Genomic DNA, 23,938 nt, shown 5'->3' with positions numbered 1-23,938 from the left:
GAGACAAAATCTCACACCAGAGAGACAAAGCACATTTACTATTAGTCACTTTTATTTATTCATTTGTTTATTTTTTTCATTTATTTCTTTATTTTCTTAAACATAAAACTGTTAAAACAGCTGTCAAAGAGAGGGCATTAGTATCACAGCCAGTCACGTCAGCTAGCTCCATCTGAGTCTTCATTCTTCTTTCTGTCTGATCTCCTTGTTTCAGTCCTATCCATCGTCCTGCCAATCTCCCCAGTCTTTGAGCACTTGGCACTACACAGCACTTGCCAGTCTCTTGTTTAGTGCAATATTGCGAGCTGCTTCTGTTTTGTTGTATTTTTCAGTGCTTTTGCGTAGTGGTGGTTCACGTCCAATACATGTGTTACTCGGCGTGACAAGATCCTGTTGGTCTGAAGGAGTGTTTGTATAGAGTGAAATAAAATTTTGCTTCTGGGACTTTCCAAGGACTGCACATGACACTCCTGTTGTCACGTTTTGTAGCATTTGATGAGGATGTGGGAATTTGTTTCTGGTCAATCAAATACATTAGATTGGCAGATCTCATCAAACCTGTGTCTAATTCTAAATAGTTCCTCATGTGCTGCTTAGGGCATTTAGTGAGTGGAGTATATTGAATACAGAAAATTCATTATATCCTACATCATCAGTAAATTGCCAATTACACAAAACTACACTAAATTAACTTTCAAATACATAAATTCACGTGATTGTCAAAACGTTGAGGTGCCTTCGCTCACGTTCTCATCTCTAAACAAATTTACATTTCATTTTCTAAAGCAAAGTTGCACCAACAATAGCCCTGATTGATATCCAAATACACACAGCAATAAATTTGAATAATGGACCTCACAGTCCAGTTAAAAACAGTTGGTATACCACAGTTTTCTCAGTGTTACTAAACTCACTCTGAACAGTAGGGAGACTGGAAACCTACTGATGTAAACAAGTTTGTCTGTGGCGCTAACCTAATCCAGGATGTAAACAAATCAAGGTCAAGTAGGAGCTAGTGCACAGGGCTACTGACAGGATTGGATCAGGGCCGACGAGCCAACACAACCACACAGTGCACAGGAGAGGCCGCTCATCACAGTAGCATACAGAGCCAACATAACGCTTTTAGACACTAAGGGTCTGAATCATAGGTCCTTGTTTTCTTTTTTTCCATTTCAAAAAAAGTGACAAACATATCTCCCTCTCTGGATAGACAGGCATTGACAATTACAATAAGCACTGGAAAAAAAGGGGAAAATAAAACAATTTTTTGTTGGCCTACCCCAATTTTAAGTGAGTTGCCATAATTGTAATTATTTTTTTCCCATTGCAAAACATTCTCTGTACGAACAGAATCAAAATCTCAACAAAAGTTTCTCAGATGCACAAATATGTCACATGTCCCGTTCTGTACTTCCTGTTTTTTCCCCTCTCAACTCTTCCACACTAGAGAATTGAGCTGGCTGTGCCAAAGCTTCAGTGTTTATATCCAGACGATCTGCATTTCCCACAACCCAGCTCACCTCTCCCTCCATGCTGCGTGTTTATTGGTCAAAGCAGAATGAATCACAGGATGGTCACATAGAGGTGTCATGTGATTGGTTGAGATGATACTCCACAGAGAGCGAACTGTTGTCCAAGATGACAATATCGTCATTTTTTTTTTTTTTTTTAGTTTGAACATGATGCATTGTAGTTCCACTATTCAGTCCTCCATGCCCTCAGGTGGGGGGAGTCACGGGTGTGAGGAGCAGGATGGAGTGGAGAACCTGTTTTTGTCTTTACAGTGAGAAAGAGAGAATGAGACAGAGAGAGAAAAAGTCCTTCCATCTGTCCTTCCATCCATGTTCTTTCCACCCACTCCTCCACGCCCCAAACCCCGGGGCTGCTGCAATGCTGATCGGTGAGCAAGAGGAGAGAGGAGGGGCGGGTTCAACTGATCAGGGATCAGTGGCGATCAGTCAGTGTATTGATCAGTGATCAGGAGCAGTGAGTGGGTCCAGCCCCTCCTCTCCCCCACACCTTCCCCAGTCCCCTCCCCCCCCACCTCCCACCACATTTCAACACATATCAGAGCAGCAGGACCTGCAGACAGAGGTGCCCCCCCCTGGCCCTCCACTGTCAGAGGATGATGCAGCAGCGGCACAGACGCTGGCCACCTCCATGTACAGAAGGAGGGGGTGTCACTGGGGCAAAGTAGGCGTGGACCTTGATCTCTGGAAGGTGGGCCTGTGCAGGGAAGAGGTATGTTAAAAGAAGGGAATAAAAAGACAGAAAGATGTATATTTATACTGTATATATTTCGATTCTAGATTTGTTTGTTTCTACTTCACACTTCCTTTGGAAATGTAAACTTTACTTTTCGGTGCAGGTTAAGCCCTTTGGAATTGCATTGAATTGACAACAAAAGCACAGCTGAAAAGCATATAGCATATAATAATTACGATTCTGTTCTGTATGATGTTTTGATGAGAAGATCATTGCCACTCTTGTCTGTGTCTGTTTAATATACGGCTACAGCCAGCAGATGGTTAAGTTTGCTTAGCAAAAACACTGGATAGTGATAGGAATTTCCTGGAGTCACTGTTGGTTAGCTATTGTACACAACCCCCCAGGAAAACTCCACCTCCCGTAATTAGTAACATAATCCATTGGATTACAAAAAATGTAATTTAATCCAAATTTTTGATTATTTTTGGATTGGTTCAAAATCAAACATTGAAAATATAACTTTTATACGGTGCAAAAAATTGTAGCAGCCACAAAAAAAATATATATAAAAATATTCCTTTGTCTCTTTAAATATCTAACACATAGAGTATATACACACACATATATAATGCATTTACCATATTTTGGGTTTTTAGTTTGTCAAATCAAATTACTGTTACAAAAACAGTACTGGCACAAAGTACAGGTATACTCTGTGTACTACAACATGTGGGATGCTTTTTCGTTATGTGTAAGTTTTTGCTGCTGCTGTTTTTTAGTCAAAGGTCACACGGAGGACGAAGAAGATCGACGAGCACTTACTCGAAACGTTCATCTTCAAATTTCAATGTATATAAAAAGGAATAAAAAGTCCATTATCATCAAAAACAAGAATTTTACATTAAGGGATCATTAACAAAACTGGCAACCTGAATGGAGTAACTTGCTTTGATATACAGAAGAACATATTCGGCGTATTCACACTCATCAAAAAAGTTTCATCATTTAAAAAATTGCCATATTAAAAGACACAATCTAATAATGTAATCAAGTAGTCCTTGACAATGTAACTATAATCTAATTACATTACATACATTTTTTTTCCAAATGTGATCTGGGCTGATAAGGTTATTTATCTGTTGTAATCTGATTGTGTAATCATGATAATATGTAATCTGTCACTACCCAACCTTGTTAGGCTAGGCATTTTCCCCCTTTTTTTTATCTTAATGTTCAGTTAAGCTAACAAGCTACTGGGCATAGCCTTAAATCTAACAGACATGTTTGAGAGTGGTTTTGATCTTCTCATCTACTGTAATCTAAGTGTAGTTTACAAAATTCTGAGCTATTTCTTTAATTCAAGAATAAACTACGGAAGGTTAAGATAAAATAAGGACGAGGAGTGATCCAATCCCCAACAAGAGCAGATACTATTTGATCAAAAACAGCCATTATTTCCCTGTGACTCCCACTGACCCGGATGCGTTTGATGCCAGCCCTGGTGACTTGCTGACAGTCGTACAGCTCAATGCGCTCCAGGCGGTGGCAGCTCTTCAGGTGCTCCAGTGTGACGTCAGTGATGAGGGGGCAGTTGTCCAGCTCAACCACGGTGAGGCGCTCTTGTCCACAGGTGCTGCTGCTCAGTGCTCTGATGCCGTCGTCTGTGATCAGTTCGCAGTGGGACAGGGACTGCGGACAGGGTTAAAGACACACAGATAGATGGATTAAAGCTCCATACACATGGAGAACTTGGCACAAACTCAGAACTGTGGGTGTTAAGGTTTACCAGTGCTTGCAGGCGAGGGCAGTGAATAGAGAGCTGAACCAGGGTGTTATCTGTCACCTGTGGAGAGGAAAAGCTTGATTAACAGACTGTTCTCAAATGTCTAGAAACAGCTGAGTCTTAATTTACAGTTTTTGGGAGCAATTTTGTATCTAGTTTCATATGCAGCTAATATGTATGACTACTTCTTTGCTTTCTGTCAAAATTAATCTAAATACTGATGTCATTGCTTTCTTTACCGAAAACCTGCCATGCACACAATCACTTCTGTCTTTTTGTTACAATCTAATCGTCCCAGACTAACAGATCAAAGCCATGAATCCTTCCAGATTCAACACGAATAAATACCATGAGCACAAAGTTGGGAATAAACAAGGAAACCACAAATTGTCTTACCAAAATACATTCTTCTAAGTCCATTTTTTCAAGCTCATGACAATTCTGTGAAGAAAAACAGAAATCATTGAATTAAACTCAGGGATGATGAGGTGAAATGGATGGTTGACCCAACAAAAAGGTTCACAGAACAGCTAAATTAAACTCACCCTGGCCAGCACAGTGAATCCAGCGTCTGTAACATGGGAGCATCGTGCAGCTTCAAGGATCCTGAGAACACACAGATACACACACGCAATTTGTAAAGGCTACATGGAGGGTACGGTACAGCACTGTGTCTTACTAAGGTCAATCAAATCATCAGCCAGCAACTGAGTATGAAGAGAGGGACCTAGTGGGCTGCAGTGCAGTGTCACTTAACCAAGTTTGGGATCATGTGTCGGACCTGAGATCCTCTATCAGGAAGTACTTAAGAATTTTTCCCTGTGTCATAAATTGTCCATTTTTTTCCGTTTGCAGACAGAAACATTTTCTCTCACTCTGAGCAGAGAGGTCATTTTAAGTATAAAACGCTTTAGTACAAAAGTTTCAGTCTTGTACCAATTTCTTGTTATTGCCTTTTTGCTTGTGATCAACAATGTCTTGGTTAAATTATCTATCATACCAATGACGCAATCGCTTATATTGCATAATATTTAAAAGATTCAATATGTAAGATTGTCAGTTTTAAACATTCAAAAATTAACTAAAAATATCAACAGAACATGAAGAAATAACAGCATGTTACATCAAAGACGTTTCTGTACTGTGTTATAGAGATATCTACTGAAGTTAGCATGTTAACCAGCTAGACCTGGCTCGTCCGGTAGAAAGTAGCTGGGCCTCCAGCAGTGGGCGATACCCGACCTACCTCTCACTACTCTCCCGCTTCACTTCCTCCTGTCCCTGCCTGAACCCGTTGTGTCTTTGCCCATTCTAACCATTTTGCCCATTAGCACGGCTAACTGAGCTAACTAGCAAATGGCAGCTACAGGTAGCAGCAGTCAGTGGTTACGCTGGTGATATGCCCATTTATTTAGTTTAGTATGAATTTGACAGGTAGCCAATTTTTACATATTGCACCTTTAAACATCCACATTCCCCACAAATGCATCTGTGGTTTTCTGTTAAATCTTTTATTTCCAAGCTTTGGATTGTGTGTGCATCCTTTTCTTTTGTATGTAGAAGGACGACATTGATGAAAAGGAGACTATCTGTGGATTCTGGCACGTTCAGGTAGCTAAAATTACTCGCAAAACACAAATACTTGATGATTCTAGTCCATTTTTGGAAATGATAGTAGTCACACTGTTTGAGAGGGAGATTTTTTGGATACTGAAGCAAGCTCTCTGTGTGTTTTTCTCACTTGAGTCGGGGACAGTTGAGTCCCATCGCAGTGAGGGAGGCATCAGTGATGTTACTGCAGCCCGACACACAAAGGATCTGTAGCTTGTGGCATCCTCGGCACAGACTGACCAGGCCTTCATCTGTTATTTGCTGGAGGCAAGAGACACAAGAGACAAATTACAAAAACACAGAGGCACACAGAGACTTCCTTCATGCATTATTATCTCCCTCCTCCGACATCCCAGAACTAAATGTTTGCCTTACTGTGCAAGACTGCATATTGATGGTGGTGAGCTCTGGGCAGTGTTTCTGAAGGTGTTTCAATGCGCCATCGTCCAACTAGGTTAGAATAAAAAATACACTGTATTGTTAATCAAACACCTACATAAATGGTTTATGTATGTTATTGTGTATGCATGTGTTGATGTATCTGCTGAAGCCTAAAACCAACAATCAACAATAAATGGGAGACAGATTTGCTCATTTCTGCTGTTTTAAATCAATTCATGTGTGACTAATGTCAAAGATGATTCATCAGTATTTCTTGGTATTTTTACAGGCAAGAAAAATAGACTTTGGCTAAAAGGATAACAACAACCGAGCACACAGCCCTGCGGAAAATATTGGCTCTACAGGGGCAGCAGGAAAAGAAAATGCCAGCCAGACAACTACATCAACAAAAAAAAACAACCAATGAGATTGAAATACAAGAAAAAAACCCAAATTCCAATGAATGGAAAATCTTAGGAACAGCAAGTAGGGAAAAGGGCACAATTCAATTCAGTGAGTAATTATAAGCAGTGGGAAAGAATTGTGCTTGTGGGGTATGTTATGGTTTTGTTTCAAATTAATAATCTGGGAATAAAAGGTTTAATACATAGATTTTTGTTTCAGGTTTTCTGTAGTTCTATCCTTTCAGCTGAAACATAAACTGAGCTGTCTACACAACCAGAGGACCCTGTTCACGTAAACTGTATAGAGCAGTGTCTTTTGAAAATTTAAAGGAAATCCCTCATAAACAAGAAATTCAGTCAGTCATTATCACCCTCATGGCAATGGAAAGTCGGACGAAGATTTGTCATTCACAAAACATTTCTGGAGCTTCACAGCAAAACACAGTTGCAGCATTCTCCTAAACAACTGAAATAGACGGGGACTGAACCACAAAAAACAGCTCAATACAACTAGTCCTGCATAATCCATTTATCTAGAAGCCCTGTGATCTTAAATTGATTTGAAAAGACACTATTTACACCCTTGACAAGCTCATGCAACCACTTTAGACGGGGTGTGCGCTAACACTTTTAGTTTCGAAACTAAAATAAGGTTTTTGGCTTAATAAAGGGTTCAAATAACGTCTTTTCAAATCAATTTGGCATCGTGGGGCCTCTGGAGACTTGGATTATGCCTGAGAAGCTATAGGGAGCCATTTTTATGTTTTTTGGGGTTTTTTTTTTTCACATTTTAGAACAAGTCCCCATCGACTTCAGATTTTTTAGGAGAATGCTGCAACACTGTTTTGCTGTAAAGCGCCCGAAATGTTTTTTATGGACTACTAAACTTCCCTCGACTTACCATCAGTGTGGAGGTGAGTAGATAATGACTAATAATAATTACATTTTTTTATTTTAGGGTAAACATTTCCTTTAAATAGATGAGCCTGAGTGATGGTCATTAATTATTTAATGATATTTGAGTAAAACTGTTAAAGTAGAACGGTATGGAACAAAAGCACTGTGGAAAGGATCAAAAATGCCCGCTTGAAAATAAATGAATTATTGCTTTAGTGTGTAAACTGTATGTGTGTGTGTGCACTGCCATTGCCGTACCTGTGTGCAGCCTCTGAGGAACAGTCCTCGTAAACCATTGCAGCCTCTAGCCAGAGCCTCGATGCCATCACGCGTGATCTGATCACACCACGACAGGTTCAACAACTCCAGCATTCTGCAGCCATCGCTGAGCATGCACACACGACACAACGAAGATGAAGACAAAACACACAAAACATGTGAACCAAATGGACATATGTCTTATATTACACCTTTGTATAAAAAGCAGAATGTACAGTGTGGAGCGTGTGTGAGGGCTTGAGGGGGAAATGAGAGCTTTTTTCTTGAAGGGGTTAATAGGGGTTGTTTTATATGGATTTAGGTTTAAATAGTCGAGGGAAACACCAAGTGTGTGGGTGCTACCTGAGGGCCTTGAGGGAGTGGTTGCTGATGGACACACAGGAGGTGAGATCTAGCTGTTTGAGTTTGGCGCAGAACTTGCTGAGGCTGAGACAGGTGCTGTCTGTGATCTTGGTGCAGCCGTTCAGGTTCAACACTTCGATGTTTCTGCAGTTCTGAGCAAATGTCCTGGGAAACAGGAGAGTGGGAGAAGGGGAATTACTCAAGAGTCGCTTCATTGAATAAATAAGAAGTCAGACGCTAGGAGCTGCTCAGGAGCCAATTAACAGAGTCATCTAAAGGCCCTTGGGAGGTCGTTGTACAGCTCGTGTATGTTTCTATTTTTTACTCTCCAAAGAGCAGCTTGTACTTCTTTAAATCAGCTGTTTATAGTTGTGATAACAAAGTGAAACCATTTAAATGTACATATCAAGAGGTTTCATGTAAAAACAAAATGACACAACCATTTCTCTTCTGTTGTTTTTGTTTGTGTGTGTACACAGTAAAGTGAGATTTAATGGAATCAAAAAGTCTCTTCACAGACTCCCCTGGGACTGAAGAGGCACAAGATGCTTAAACTTTAAACATAATTACTTTACCAAGTAATCAAACCAACAAGACTTAATGTAAAAGTCAAAGCAGAACCACACTTATTGCATCAGTGTGTATCAGAGACACGACGAGTATCTCACTTCATGGAGGCATCTCCCACGCTCAGGCAGCCCCTGAGGCTCAGCTGCCTCAGGAAGCCTCCACAACGCTTCGAAATGTTCTCCACCACCCGACCCTGAGAGACACAGGGACAGAGAGAAAGAGAGAGATGGACAGAGAGCCACAGGACAGAGGATCAGCTGCGACGTCACACTCGGCACCAAAGCCTACTGACCCAGCACTAAGCCTTGGGCTGGATAATGCTACTCAACAAGCACACACGTGCAGCACACATAGAAGAGCACACACACGTACACAAGTACTGTCCATTCTACAGCTCTATTGTTTCTCCCTCTCATTAACACACTCCTCACCTCGATGTCTGTCTGGAAGTTGAACAGGTCAATCTTCTGCCAGTTGCTGCCATCGAGGGCCAGGACGTTCCACGCCTGAGAGGGTGACAGACAGACAGGTTGTGGACAGAGACAGACATGTGGGTCAGACAGAGGTGGAGGGAAGGTGAACAGGGACTCTGTTATAATAATATGTGGGAGAAATGAACGAACACAATGGGTCAAAGTCTACTGTACAGCAGTCTGTGTGTATGGCTCTGTGTGTGCTGGTACACTAGCTGCTGTTTTCACTTCTTACAGCCTCTGATGTGAGGATCGGCTTCTTTTCTCTGTTTTATGTCACTGTAAACTGAAAATTTTGGAAAAAGTTTTGGACTGTTGGTTCGACACTTGAACATGTTACCTTGCACTAAAAAAATGTTTGCCTTAGGCCTGCACAATATGGCCAAAAAAAAGTCACATCCAGATTATTTTTTACAGATACTGTGATTGCAATATGAATTGAAATTAGTGGGAATGATGATTTTTTTCATCACAATTTTCATTTTCACTGAAAAAAACTATTGAAATCATGATGATGTGACATTTGTTGTGACAAATTTCATGCCAAGATTATCCTGTCCAACATAATTGTGATTCATGGTATCATCCAGATAATCATCCAAATATTCTTAAAACTTTTAAATAAAAACTAAAATGGCACTAAAACATAGTGGAATCACTTTAGCCTTGCATTTTGTTAGAAAACAAATCTCACAGATCTTTTTTTTTTTTTTAAGAACAAAGACTCTTAAATAAGTAATCACAAATCATCAGGTCTTCCTGCACAAATAAAGGATACATAAATTATGACAGGCATAGGAAATTCAGAATAAATCAGGAAACCACTACAGGACTGGACATCAGTAAGCTAGACAGCTTTTTCAAGTCATTCATGTGGGAATATTCACAATTGTCTCAATACACGATTATCCCCATAATGAAAATTCACTGAGAGCAACTTACTGTGAGTTTTTTTTAATCACGATCTGCGATAAAATCTATTGTTGTCCCATCCCTATTAATTACATGTATTCAGTAATGTTATAAGATACTGTATGTGATGTATTACAGGAGACAGGATAACCTATTTTAGAATAATACTAGAAAAAGAAACACTTGAAAACACATTATGTTTATGAAGAAGTTCAACTTAACTTCATATGAAAAATTGACACACAAAAGATATATGTATAAGTCTGAATTAATTAGTTATCAAGTTATTTATTGAATTCAAATTGATTCAACATGATAGAAACACTTTAAATGTGACACTACACTGAACTTATGTCATACAATTAGATTGGAAAATTACATTTTAGATAGATATTTATTTAAGTCAACAAGTGTGGGCTCTTGAGTATTTTTCGCTTTTGTCTTATACTTCATCGTCAAAACAATATGATGGATCAAGAAAATGATCGTCTGACCAGTCATAACAATGGTTGGAAATTTAGACAAAGATAAAACCTAGACTGTAATTTATCAAAAGGTACAGAGAGATAAAATTTTCCTTTTAGAAATAGCATGTGGAGCTGTTGTAAGGGGAGCAGCCACCACAGCTCTGCATTCACCGTCCACGTGCTGAGCCCTTATTATTGACAGATAGCTCATTCATAAATGACTTTCAGCTGCAGTGCACTGTGGCTCAGCAGTGGTCCACTTACACATAACCAGCAGATGGCACTACATTATAGACGTTTCCAGAGAATTCAATAATGGTAAACAGGTTTTTATTTAACCATAGTTTAGAATTACATGAATCTCTTCACTGTGCTAGTGGACAGTGGGTGGTTTCGGAGGTGTGGAGAGGGAAATGCTTACCTTGGACACTTGGGCACACCTACAGAGTGTAACCACATCTAGATAGGAGAATATTCTGGAAAGAGAGACCAAAAAAATCCAGACTTAACTTTATGTGTGATTTAATGTGTTTTTGTGTGTGTGTAGGAATCAGAACAATCCCCTGTGTTTGGTCGGTAGCCCCACACACAGGCAGTGTTTGAGCTGTGGGCCGGTCAGCCACAAAGGGCTGCATGCAGCAGGCTACTGGGTCAGCTCAATCCATTAATCTGCCAATGAGTAATCTCTGGCACTCAGACAGGCAAGGCCACAGACAGCATGGGACAGACAGACATACTATATACAGAAGGACACATACAGGAAAGCAAACTTGTCTGATTTTTCTGGCTGTCACTGCTCATAGTGGTGCCTTAAAGGGCCGATCTATAGGACATTTGAGGTATTCAGAGAATTGTCATGGTGCCAGAGCTTTGAGTGCAGCTGTGGTCTGAATGTCCTTTTAACCCTAGGAAACAGGAGCCGGCCATTGTTTCCTTCATATAGACACAGACAAAGGCTGTGTGTTTTGATGTGTGTTGGGCCAGGGGCATGTTGGGACATGCCTCTACAATCTATACCGGAGTCTTGTGTCAGGGAGTGCAGGCATACAATCGACAAAGCGATGCAAAGACGCCCACACAGGTGCCCTCGAACACATCGAACACACACACAGTCCTTGGAGTGACTGCAGGCCACCAGAGATGTTGACCAATCAAGCAGGCGCTCATCGATCTCCCTTTCTAATAACTGGTTAATGGCTGTGACGCTGATCATTGATTGGCTGTCTGTTTTAATCAAACACAATCTGACTTTCCATTATGTGTGAGTGAGAGGCCTTTTACCAACCACAGAAGAATTTCTTGTTAATCGTACACACATGGAAGCCATCAGTCAATCTGATTCAGGGAGTCCTGTTTGACATTTTGCACTTGATTATAAAACATGTTGAGAAAAACCCTCGTGTTTGAGACTTTATCATGATGGTGAGGTGATATAATAGAGCAAAATTCAGATGAACATCATGAGTATGTTTTTAAATTCACTCAGGACAGCCCCAATGCTGCCCCTGAACACAGACAAGAAGAGAAAATACATTAGCAGTCTCTGATTGCGCCGTCAAATCCTGCCTGTTTTTTCTGCCGTGGCACATAATGGGATTTTAATGAAGCATAGTCTCATTTGTTGACAAAATGTACACCTGGCCCTTCGAGCATGGCCAGATAAGAGAGAGTCAAGCCTCCACCACTAGTCTGGGACCTGTTGCCATAGTAACTCCAGTTAGACATGAATTTGGGTGGTGTTAGGGAGGGTGCTGAGTCAGTGCTTCTGGGTAAGAAGACCCTGAACTCTCTCTCGTCTGTCACACAAAGGTTCTTCTATATCACGGCACGGTTTTCAGTTTACATCAACGCTGCGCGAACCTAGATAACAGCTGTTTACAATGTACCACCTGAAAGGCAGAGGAACGCAAAAACAAGTCAGGCTCGCTCACAACGACACATGAATACATGACAAATCTACAAGTAGACACCACAACTCAGACTCAGTAGAGGGCATAGGTACCTCCGCCAAGGCCCAACAATCCCCTTTAATTTAATCAAGCCTAATCCAAAATCAAACTCAACAGCCCTGATTCACTCTAACTTAAACCACCCATAACAGCTTAACCATGATTTAAGATGACCAGATCTAGAGTCAGCATCAAATTGTACTCACTCATAGATACCAGCCACCTAAATACGCCTGAATTTTTTCATCAAGGTCTATGCATTATTCCCACAGAAAATTAAAGAAAATGTCAAAAAAACACACTATCTTGCAATGTTAAAGAAGGTAAGAAAAACTGGAACTTAACTGTAGGCCACAAAAAGCAAATACCTTTTGTATTGTACTGTTAAGATGCAAAATGGTGCTAGTTACTCCATTAAAAAATAATCTCACAAAAAATAAACAACATAAACAGCGATTCCTTTTTCTTCAAGCTTAAGTTTCAATTTTTCGCTAGAAACATCTAGTACCCAAACATAACCTTATGGCAGGACAACTTTGGCCCACGGGCCACACTTTGGCCAGTTCTGTTCTAAAGAACTAAGTGAAGATTAGAGAAACGCCAGGAAAAAAAGAATACAACTTTGAGTAGAAGAACATTGTTTTTCTTCTTTTCTGTCCTGTTAATCGTCTAACAGCCCCTTAGATTCATCTTGCAGCCCTCGTAGGGCTCCATATCTCCGAGTTTGATTAATGTCCAATTATGAAAGTGATATGAATTTACTTCCTATATTTTATTTTTGAGTTATTGTGTTTCAAACGTCCACACACAAATGCATTAGATAGATAATACAAATGCACCTGGGGCACCATAATGTCCCTGTTTATGTACCATGGTGACAGGGCTTAACAAAGTTACACAGTAAATAGAGAAAAGGCTCCAGTCAACCCACTTTCCATGGTTTAGAAACAAGATTTACTGCTGCAACAATGAGTCTTCCTCACAGCCGATGTTGTGTAAGTGTCTCAACATGACACATGTGACAGTAGGTCATGTGTTGTACTGTAGGTAGCGAGCGAGTGCATGAGTGAGTATGTGTTTTTCTGCCCACCAGTGAAAGCAGTGCTGGTGGTAATGGGTGTACTGGTAGTCTCTATGGTTCACAGCTGGAGCAGCAGAAGAGCACAGCACTGCGGAATTCCCCACCAGCTAAGACAAGCTATTTATAGCACACACACACACAGACATACAGTTTGCATAGGCCCAGGAGCGTTTCTTACACACACACACACAAACACACACACACACATCCACATATAAATCAGTGTGGCGGATGAAGACATATGAGTGTGTGTGATGTCAGCTTGTGTGGGACAAAATATTGGTCTGTAGGTCACACAGGTAACAGAAGCTCATTTCAGACCAGTGACCAAAATACATCACAAACAAAACACACAGACACCTACACAGTACACACACAGCTAGTGACAAAACAAATACACACTGGCAACAACACACATACACACTTCTTCCCAATTCAAGGCTGCTTCAGCTAATGAGTAACCCTGACCTAAGCCCTTGTCCCAGGGTATGTTGTGTTGTATTTTGTGTGTGTGTGTGTGTGTGTGTGTGTGTGCATGTGTGGAGGGGGGAGGTTGTTGTGTTATTAATCTTACCTAAGAAGAAGCTCTTTGGGGAGCTTCTTGTTAATGGGGGCTTCATCGCTGTTTGAGAACACCTGCCGAGACACAAGATAAACAATAACAATTAATGTCTGTGTGTGTGTGTGTGTGTGTGTGTGTGTGTGTGTGTGTGTGTGTGTGTGTGTGTGTGTGTGTGTGATTGTGTAATGTGTGTCTGGGGTGGTCAGGAGCAATGAGACAGAAACCAGATACAAGCCTTAACAATGGCAACAGAGATCAGAACATACAATAGGATCATTAGAGCATCACAAGATCACAACAGAATCAGGCTCGGGGACAATTACTGTTTGTTTCATTCAATCAAAATGTGTTTAAAGGATAAGTTCATATTTTTTCGAGTGAGCCTTGAAACAATCCTTATATTGTGACAAAGATATAAGACGATTAAACAAAAGCTTTCAGTGCAACAACACAGTTAACTTCACTTGGAATTGAATAATTATAAATTACCCCGGGCATCATTTCTACATTATATATTTACTGATACCAATATATCTGTGATAGGCCAATGTCAGCCAACTGATATATCACTCGGGCTCTGATGCAAAACATTCCCTTCTTAAAGCAATTTCAATGTAAGAGAGGAAAGACAAAATCCACAGTGCTCCTTCTGTGTGAACGATAATAGAAACTGAGGCCACATATCATATCAGTTAGACAAATCAAACTGGTATCTTCCAGAGCTTTTTGGTCTTTTTAATTGAAAATTCGCTCTTTTTGTTACTATCCATTCACCGCAGATCAGCAAGGAAACTCATTCAAAACATTCATCAAAAAGTTGTTTGGTTTTAAAAAATGTCAGAAAATGGTGGATGTCGATCAGCGTTTCCCAAAGCCCAAGATGATGACGTCATCAGGTGTCACAACACAAAGATATTTACATTACAGTCAAAGGGAAATAAAGAAACCAGAAATACTTAGATTTAAGAAACTGGCATCAGAGAATTTTGACTTTTTTTCTCAAAAAATTACTCAATTTAATTAATTAATTTAACAGTTGACAAATAATCAATTGTTGCAGCTATAATTGGAAGATACCCATTAGATTAGTCTAGCTCATACTCCATGAATAAGAAAATTAACCATTTTAATGCACACAAATAGTTCATAGGTTAATGTTGTCCTCCTTCACTAGCATTGAAAACACCTTAGAAAGGGATCCCTTTTGCAAACATGTGTGTTATAACCAAAACAAAGAACCTATTCCTGAATAGAAAAAGAAACTTGAACATCTTTTCAGGTACTAGTGAGAAAAAAAGCTACTAAACTATGCTAATAAACAAGCCAGAGCTACATTTGGCTTTCCGCGTCCCCTCCTTACAAGCTTATAATTCTGTTAGCCTGGTCAGCTTGTTGGCATGCTTATCTCAATTAGTCTACTCGCTGGATGTCTGGCCATCTGCTGAGTGGAACACACACACACACACACACACATGCACACACACACACACACACACAGACTGACACACTCGCAGGTGATTCAAGTCAGACCTCTGTGTGTGAAGAACAGAGGCAGAACATTCTAGATCAGGTGGGCTGCATTCAGCCATGAATTTAAATTACGGCAAACACCCACATTCGCAGTGCCTCTGCAGACACGCATCCTGCCAGTGATACACTTGTGTCCTCAAAGACTCAGAAACTGTATCTAATGAGGGGGGACTCCCCGCTGTGTCGCATGCAAACTCAAACATCGAAAATGAGAAAACACAAAGGGGAGCTAGGAAAAGGCACGGGAGGAGCAAAAGGTTGATGCTGGAAAACGTCTTGGCTGTAGCGAGCTCCATGACAGATGCAGGCTCCTCGAAAGAGAAAGGGAAGAGGGGAGGACGAGGGAGCAGGAGGAAGTAGGAGACCGAGGCAAACAAAGAAATGGTGCAGTCAGGGACCAGAGGAATAATATGTACAAAGTTAAAATCCGAGAGTGACAGGGAGGGAGGTGAGGAAGTAAAGGCCATTTGAGAGGAAGTGGAGTCTAACAGAAAAAAGAGAGGGATTTGGTCCAGTCAAGGTCCAGCAAAAGATTAACCAAGCTGGTTTGAATTTTAACATCTATGCTCAGGTGGCAACACTGCAAAGTGGTTTAATACACAGATCTGACCAAATTAGTTACCCAGTAATAGCTCCAGGAAATACTAAGCAACCTCTCTATTATTGGTTCCCACATACCGCAGTAGTGAATAAGACATTTTCACAACAAACCAATGAGGGCTGAGGCCAACTACCTCTATCAGAAGACTCTACAAAATCTCCAGATAAACCCTGTATCATCATCATGTGACTGTCAGTCTCAGTTATATTTAGAACTGTGTCAACTGAGTAAACTGAAAGTAAATTGACCTTAATTGTACAATACTGTACAGAGAGATAGTGACCTGTCAACAGACAAGGCCCACAGTATATCCAAACCACCTCTATAACACTCTATAACATCACTCACTTTTGACCTGTCCTTCAACACACACATGGTTAGACACAATCTAGGCAAAACCAGGTGGTGGTGGGCTTCATACAAGATGGCATTAGAAACAAAATAATCTTATTGTGGTGTGGTTTACACTTCCAAACTGAAGCTTCTACTGTATGATTGCTTCTGGTCTGGCTTTGTATGGACTTGCTGGACAGAGAAAGAAATTCAAATTCTGCTGAAACAATTTCTCAAACATCTCTCGTCTCTCTTTTATATCATTTAGAGCTACTGCTGAAGCCTACTATCATTATTGATTAATATGTCGATTATTTTCTCAATTAACTGATTTTTTAGTCCAAAGTGATCCCATGAAATATCTTGTTTTGTAAAACCCAAAGATCTTCAGTTCGCTAAAGAATAGGTATGAGATTTTCACGGTACACTAACCATACAGTATTACAAAATGATTACTATTATTTTCAGTCACAGTGACCCGTAAAACCTCTTGAACTCTGATTTTAGCTTTACAGTTTTTAAAAAAAATGATGTTAAGATTACATTACGCTTCTTTCAACACTTCATTGCAGCTACACGATGTTACATTACATTTCATGGAAAATTGGAGAGTTCTTGTGCATCATTTTATACATTACCCAACAGTTCAGCTTCTATGGTAGAATTCTATATTGTAGATAAGCACATGTACATGGTACGATAACCGTCATTTCTTCATGCCACAGTAAACATTGAAACTGCAGCCGCTGCAACCCTACTGTAGAATAAGACAAGACATTTTGTGAAGTTGGAACCTCAGAATAGTTACCGCGTTTGCTCGAAAATTTCTAACTTGACTATATTTTTTGGTTTGGACTGCTGGTCATACAAAAAATGCAATTTAATGATGGTACCTTGAGCTCTTTCAAGCGGGTTGAGCAGGTTATTGCACCTGTACATTTGCTAATCGATACAATATTGAATTGTACCATATCAGTGTCATTAATAATATGTATATTCTAAGTTTATATAAAGTTTCATGTCTGTCAGGAGATAATAAAGCATGTGTTCATGCAAAACAAACCCTCATGTCATAACAAAGATCATTGTGACTGATAATGATAACAACGATTGTGTAATTCCACATACCGTGAGAGTGTAATATATTCTGCAACCATACATGCAATCCACTCTATCTCTGCCCTCCCTAACTGTTGCACAAACCAAGCCCCATGGGAGAAGTTGCCAGGTTGGATGGCATGAGCACCAGAGTATTCGGTGTGTAATCTCAGCCATCGTTGCTCATTATGGCAGCGGGGTTCAAAGCTATCTCTGGTACGCAAGTCATCACCTCGGCGTTCTGGTGCCCTCGTTCCCTGTGCCAGCAGATCAGCATTCCCAAGCAGGGAGTTCCTCTCTGTACTCATACGCCTATTCCTAGATAGTGTACAACAGGGTTGATATGCTAATCTGGCTTTTGAACTAGCATGGCCTTTGGTTTTAAGTTTCTTTGCCACATTAAAGCAACTATGAGGAAATTAGATCTGGGTCATGTGAAGGGTTCAATTTCTGGACTGCAACACAACAACAAGGGGGCATGTGGCAGGTGTTCATTATGAAGCATCACCAGGTCTTCCCCTATTACTCTTCAGTCGCTCTCTCTGACACACAGCAGCTTGTTTCCCACCGTACACTGGTTTTCATCTGCTTCTAAGAAGCTTACAGCTCAGTTGAGAAATCCACTGATATGGCAACACACATCGACACCGTGAGCACCTTCTGTTCTCATTCACTCACACGTATGTTCGTACTACTGACAGGCTCACAGTGGCCTGTCGGAGAAAGTCAAGTACCATCAAGTCAAACCTCAAAGAATCTCAACAATGTGTGAATGATATTTCCCATTAACAATGCTCACAGGGTTTGGGATCGGTTGGCTGGGAGCTGATGTAAGATTTGTACATAATTGCAAGGAGAATGTTGACACAGCATAACATGGTAATTATCATACCGCAGGAAGGTTAGTGAGCTAAGCTGCACTACAAAACAGTGGTGGAAGGTGACCATGTATGTTTATGCAAGTATTTTACTTAAATACAGGTTTGAGGTATATGTGCTTAGCATGAAGATTTGCATTTTAAGCTACTTTATGCTTTAACTCTACTACATTACAGAGGCGATTATTGTACCTTTAAAGGTGCACTATGTAGTTTTGGAAAAGAAATTCGAATTCAGAAAGGTAACGTCTACAGTTTTAATAAGCTTGGAAATAATTATTTGACATACAGTATTTCCATAACTGAATAAACAAGCTGTTCTCAGAGGAAAATCTGGTCCCCCAGAACACTGTTTGAAACTAGAAAGGTGGCAGGGTCCACCACATATAAACAAAGTAAAACAGTATGAAATTGTGTTGTCCCGTGATGACAGTTTGCTTATTTAGTGTCTTCAGTCGTCAAAATCAATAAAGGAAGACTTTAAAATGTCTTCTGCAAAACTACATAGAGCACCTTTAACTCCACTGTAATCATCTGATAGCTGCAGTTAATGGTTACTATGAATTACATCATTACATCATTGCATGTATATGATGTTTATAAAAGTAGTAAAACATGCTTTATCTCAACCTGCTACAACATAAAATGCTACAAATACAGGTCTGAGGTGCATGCTTGGCATGAATATTCGCATTTTATGGTACTTCATACTTACATAACTCCGCCATATGTCAAAAGCAAATATTTTACCTTATCTCTCCTATAGTTATTTGATAACTGTGGTTTATGTTTACTTTAACATTACAGGTTTTACATGTAAATGATGTATATAAAGTAGTAAAACCTACTTTTATTCAATGAAATACATTTAAATACAGGTTTGAGGTGCATGAACTTGGCATGAATATTTGAATTTAGCTACTTTATAACTGAACACAACTACATTTCAGGAGGCAGATGTTGTACCTTTAAGTCCACTGTAATTATGTGACAGCTGGACTGAAGGGTTTCTTTGAAATTTAAGGTTTTATATGTATATGATGTAGGCCTATATATTGTTGTAAAACAAGCTTTGCCTCATCCTGCTACCACATGTAATGCGATAAATAAAGGTTTGTGGGACAATATTTGCATTTAATGTTATTTATACCTGACCTCCACTACACTTCAGGGACAAATATTATACCTTTAAAAGGTGCAATTTGTAAGAAAGTTAATTTTTGAGTCTTTCTTACAAATTGCACCCTTAACTCCACTACAATCATTTGATAGCTATAGATAATTGCCACACTGAAATTAAAGGTTTTACATGTATATGAGGTGTGTTAAGTAGGAAAACATATTTTACCTCAACCTGCTACGGCACAAAATGCTATGCAGTAAGTAATGCATGAGTAATATCATCCAGTAATGTAACACTGACGGGGATCATTCTGCCTACATTTTGCACTACATTACACTGCTGTACATTTACTCGTAGTGAAATATTTTGTATTAGCTTGAGTTATTGCTATCTTTATTTGAGTAAAAGATCTAAATCCTTCTTTCACCATCTGTGTGTGTTTACCACTTTTCCAACAAAAAATAAATAAAAAATACCCCACAGATATGGGGAGGTTGTGTGAGGAAACATGACAATGATATGTTACACTATGTATCATGACTGGCTCCTGAGCACCAGTGACACCCAGACAGCCACCCAAAACCTCCTGTGGCACCTGTCGTTCACAGGTATCACAGGAGGCGTCACAGGTCTTGCAGTGTTATGATGACTAATTGCTACACACTGCTTGTATTTACAACATTTCCTCTCCATCTGCAGCCCCACAGTCTCTACCCCCCCATCACCACCACCACCACCACCACCACCACCTCTCCCCACCCCAATCCTGAAAGCCTGTAACCTCAGGCGACAGTGGCAGCCAGCCTCGGCCCTGATATATTGACTATCCTCAGCCACAGCCCTCCTGTCCCGCAGTCCTGAGCTCCATGTTGTCGCTGTCTACTGGTGCGGCAGGACAATAACAGGATTTCGGATTACCCTTGGCCAACAAAACGCCTCGGCTCCCGACTGCATGTAAAATTAGGAGCACGGTCTAGCACACACACACACACACACACACACACACACACACACACACACACACACACTTCGCTTATACAAGCCCACGACTCCCACGTCTACTAGAAACAAACAGTTTAACCGCTGGTGGTCCACTCCCTCGGTCATACCTCGAACCGGCCCTTGGTGATACCGTTCATGTCTGCGGCGGCACGTCCCTGCTTCAGACCGCAGACACCAGTCGAAGCGTTTGACGACTGCCGTTATTGTTTTTGTCGCCGTTTTATTTTTGGTCGGCCGGAGTGTAGGAGCCGAGCTGTGAGCTGGGTCCTCACACCCTCCTCCTCCTCCTCCTCTCCTCCTCCTCCCTCCGCTGACCCAGCCGTCAGCGAGGCTCCTGTGCCCGGGTCAGTGGTGAGGGTGGCGTCGGTCCGTGGCGGCCTGCGGTAACGTTCACGCTCGTTGTCTCGGAGACCAACGTCTCCCCAGCCCGTCTCATCACAGGGCTACCAAAATAACAATAATAACATGGACGGTCTGTCAAGTGACTTCACTTCCGCCTCTCCCTTCATCGCTCCAGCGCCAGTCAGCCGGCCCCCAAATCTCCCAAGTTTGCGCAAAACACGCGGGCGACGCCACATTCACGTCCGCTCTCGTCCCTCACCGCACATCGCCCGCATCAGACACACGCACGGCGACTGACACGGACGTTTTCCCCCAATGTTTTGTTTTTACTTGCGGGGAAGGGGGAGGGCTTACGTGACGTCATTGCTGCGGGAAAAGCACGCGTGGTCGATTTGTTTTGATTGTGGGGTCTTGCGGGGATTTGGCGTGTGAACGACAAAAGGTCCCTGTTCGACCGCAGCCGTCGTGCCGGTCCCGGGTAGCACCGGCACCGAGACGTGACCCGACGCGAACCCTCGGGTCAGAATAGAGGAAGGAAACACTCGTATCTGTGAACGACAGAACCAGGAGCCAAGAGGCCGCCTGCAGTAGAGATGAGCCACACCGTCACACCGAGGCTTCAACCTGCAGACACACACCCAGAACAACTTGGACTGACTTCTCTGTCGCTCCTGCATTATGTAAACTGTTGCGAAATAAAAAATGAGAATACAGCAATGTAAAAATCTTATTCTGACTAACTGAACCTTTTATATTAACATAATATAGGATTATTGTCAGTGATGCGTCCATGTGTGACAAGCATTTGTGTTGTTATTGACAGTGTTGGGCAGTTTAATCTGCAAAAACCTCAAAGTTATAAAGACATTTCTGTCTGTAATTGACTCCAAAAGAACTTATTTCACAGTACTGCATTGTTTTTAACTTAAATCAACAAATAATGTGTATAGATGAGCACTGTATCCTTAATAAGGCAGTTTGGGGAAGTAAAACTATGAAAAAAAAGATTTAGAAAATTCTTTAAATATGTTTATTTACACTGGATCAGGAGTAAATATACTACACCAGCAGATAATCACACACCTTTGAAAAGAAAAAATTCCTAAACGACTTGACTTTTTTTGCTGAACAATGCCTCATGTTTTGGAATATTGATCATATGGTTCATATGAATAATAATCTGCAAGATATGTAAATAACTAACCCAAGTGAAAAGTACAATGTTTGTCTCAAAAACATAGGCTAATGAGTTAAAAGTATAGCTATGGTCACATAAAATGGAAATACTCAAGAACAGTATAACCTTAAAACTGAACTTGCGTACAGTACTTGAGTAAAAGTTACATTCACTGGGTATCATATTGATATATAAGGCAGATACATGACAGCACATATAGTAGCTATAGTTATTTTTCATATAAACATTTTGAGAAAAACAGCTTCTAAAATGTGCATTGTTCAGTAAAAACAACCCTTGTTTACAATCATTTAAGTTTTTCAAGTCTTATCTAAGGAGACTAAAATGACCTCCACCCTACTCATTACAACAACAATGCATAATAAACAATGGATTACTAACTTATGTAATCGTACTTATGTAAGATTTGAAATGAAGGACTTTTACATGCACTGATGTGTTTCCACATTGTTGTATTGCTATTTTCTCTTAGTAAAGGATCTAAATGCTTCCTCCACCACTGTTGTTGCAGGGTTTGTAGACAGGGCTGCAGACAGACTGGAGTGTGAGTTACACATCCATAATAAAAATATCTTCACAGTAGTTCTCCACACCCACAGCTAGAGGGCGATCTCATACAGCCAGCTTAATCTGTGTTCACCCTGTACTGCCACTACAAGGAGATGATCAGTTATACACAATGTTTACTCTTGTAATATAGCATACCTCATGCAGTGGGGCAAAGTAACTAAGTACAGTTACTCAAGTACTGTAGTTTGAGATACTTTAATTTACTGCACTTTGTGTTACTCTACTGGGACACTTAAATACAACAGAGCCATCAGCCTTGTTATAAGCAACCCATGAGCCTTTTTCTACAAAGTCAAAATACCTGCTTCAAAAGATAACAAGAAGAAATTGTCACATTTTTTAACAAGTTCTTATATACAGTACTACATCTAGAGAAAGGTGAGGCAGATGTGAGTCAAGCTCAGTTTATACACCCACACAGTCGAGGTTTAATGAGACAAAGTAAGTGAAATCACCTGTCTGAGGGTGAGGAACAGATTAATGCAACCACACAGTTTCTCCACTTTGGTTAGTGGTGTGCCTCTCAGTTAAAGGTAGAATGCTATTGCCTTCAATACTTACTCAATACCAGCGGTAACTAATAACGTTACTGATTGATTTATATCCAGATGTGCTGGTTTCAGGGCCCTGGTGTTGTGTATGCTAACCCACTGGAATGTTTAGTGGTGCACCTGTTGGGTCCATAGGAATCTCTCAGGCTGCATATAAAACACACATTCTGCACTATATTGGCAAACTTCATTCCTAACCATAGCCAAAATCCTAACCAGTCTTTTCCTTGAAGATTATCAGGGCTTCTTCTGTGATGGAAAAAAAAATCGGTGAAATGTAACGGTACCTTATGTTCTCTGGGTCTCCTGGAAAAAAAGATCACATGAGCATAGAAAAGTGTTTACTTTATGGCATGGTAGCAAATGCCATGGTAGGCACACCAGAATGTGCAGCCTGTTGTCTGCAAACACTCATATAATCGTTTAGTCATTCACAATCATATAAATTATTCCTGAAGCGTACACACTGTATTAATCCACACCGTGTATTGGGAACAGAGATGACTCAGACAGAGGAAACACACACTGTGTGTGCGTGTTGGCATGGGCCCATACATTTCATGATGCCTGTGCTACAATGTAATCTTTCATTTGCGTGCCACCCTGTTTCACTGCGTTGCATGGTGATTAACAATCCCTCATCAAAAGTCAAATTAATTATGTCAGTTCTTTGAATAGCTCCATGCCCTGCTCGTCATGACTCTGCTGTGGCTGGCAGCTCAGTGTTGAATGTGTCCTGATGATCGAGGTGACTCCACTGGTGTCAAACGAGGTCAGCTGCGTTAAACCC

At 40.7% G+C, this 23,938-nt stretch overlaps 1 protein-coding gene across 1 annotated transcript; it reads right to left on the bottom strand.

Moving 5' to 3' along the window:
- Positions 1-30: 30 nt before the first annotated feature.
- On the bottom strand, positions 31-21,101 carry fbxl2 (F-box and leucine-rich repeat protein 2). The gene is made up of 14 exons (XM_073463276.1): positions 20,595-21,101; positions 13,935-13,996; positions 10,752-10,806; positions 8,910-8,984; positions 8,577-8,671; positions 7,909-8,073; positions 7,546-7,672; positions 5,981-6,055; positions 5,736-5,866; positions 4,540-4,600; positions 4,391-4,435; positions 3,998-4,054; positions 3,688-3,900; positions 31-2,229 (listed from the first exon to the last, which is right to left on the bottom strand). The coding sequence occupies exons 1-14, from the start codon at positions 20,622-20,624 to the stop codon at positions 2,122-2,124; spliced, it is 1,299 nt and encodes a 432-aa protein (XP_073319377.1). The 5' UTR covers positions 20,625-21,101; the 3' UTR covers positions 31-2,121.
- Positions 21,102-23,938: the final 2,837 nt, after the last annotated feature.

This window comes from Pagrus major, chromosome 3 (assembly GCF_040436345.1).
Source record: "Pagrus major chromosome 3, Pma_NU_1.0".
In the NCBI taxonomy this organism is placed as follows: Eukaryota; Metazoa; Chordata; class Actinopteri; order Spariformes; family Sparidae; genus Pagrus; species Pagrus major.
This window is presented reverse-complemented; position numbering and strand designations above follow the sequence as displayed.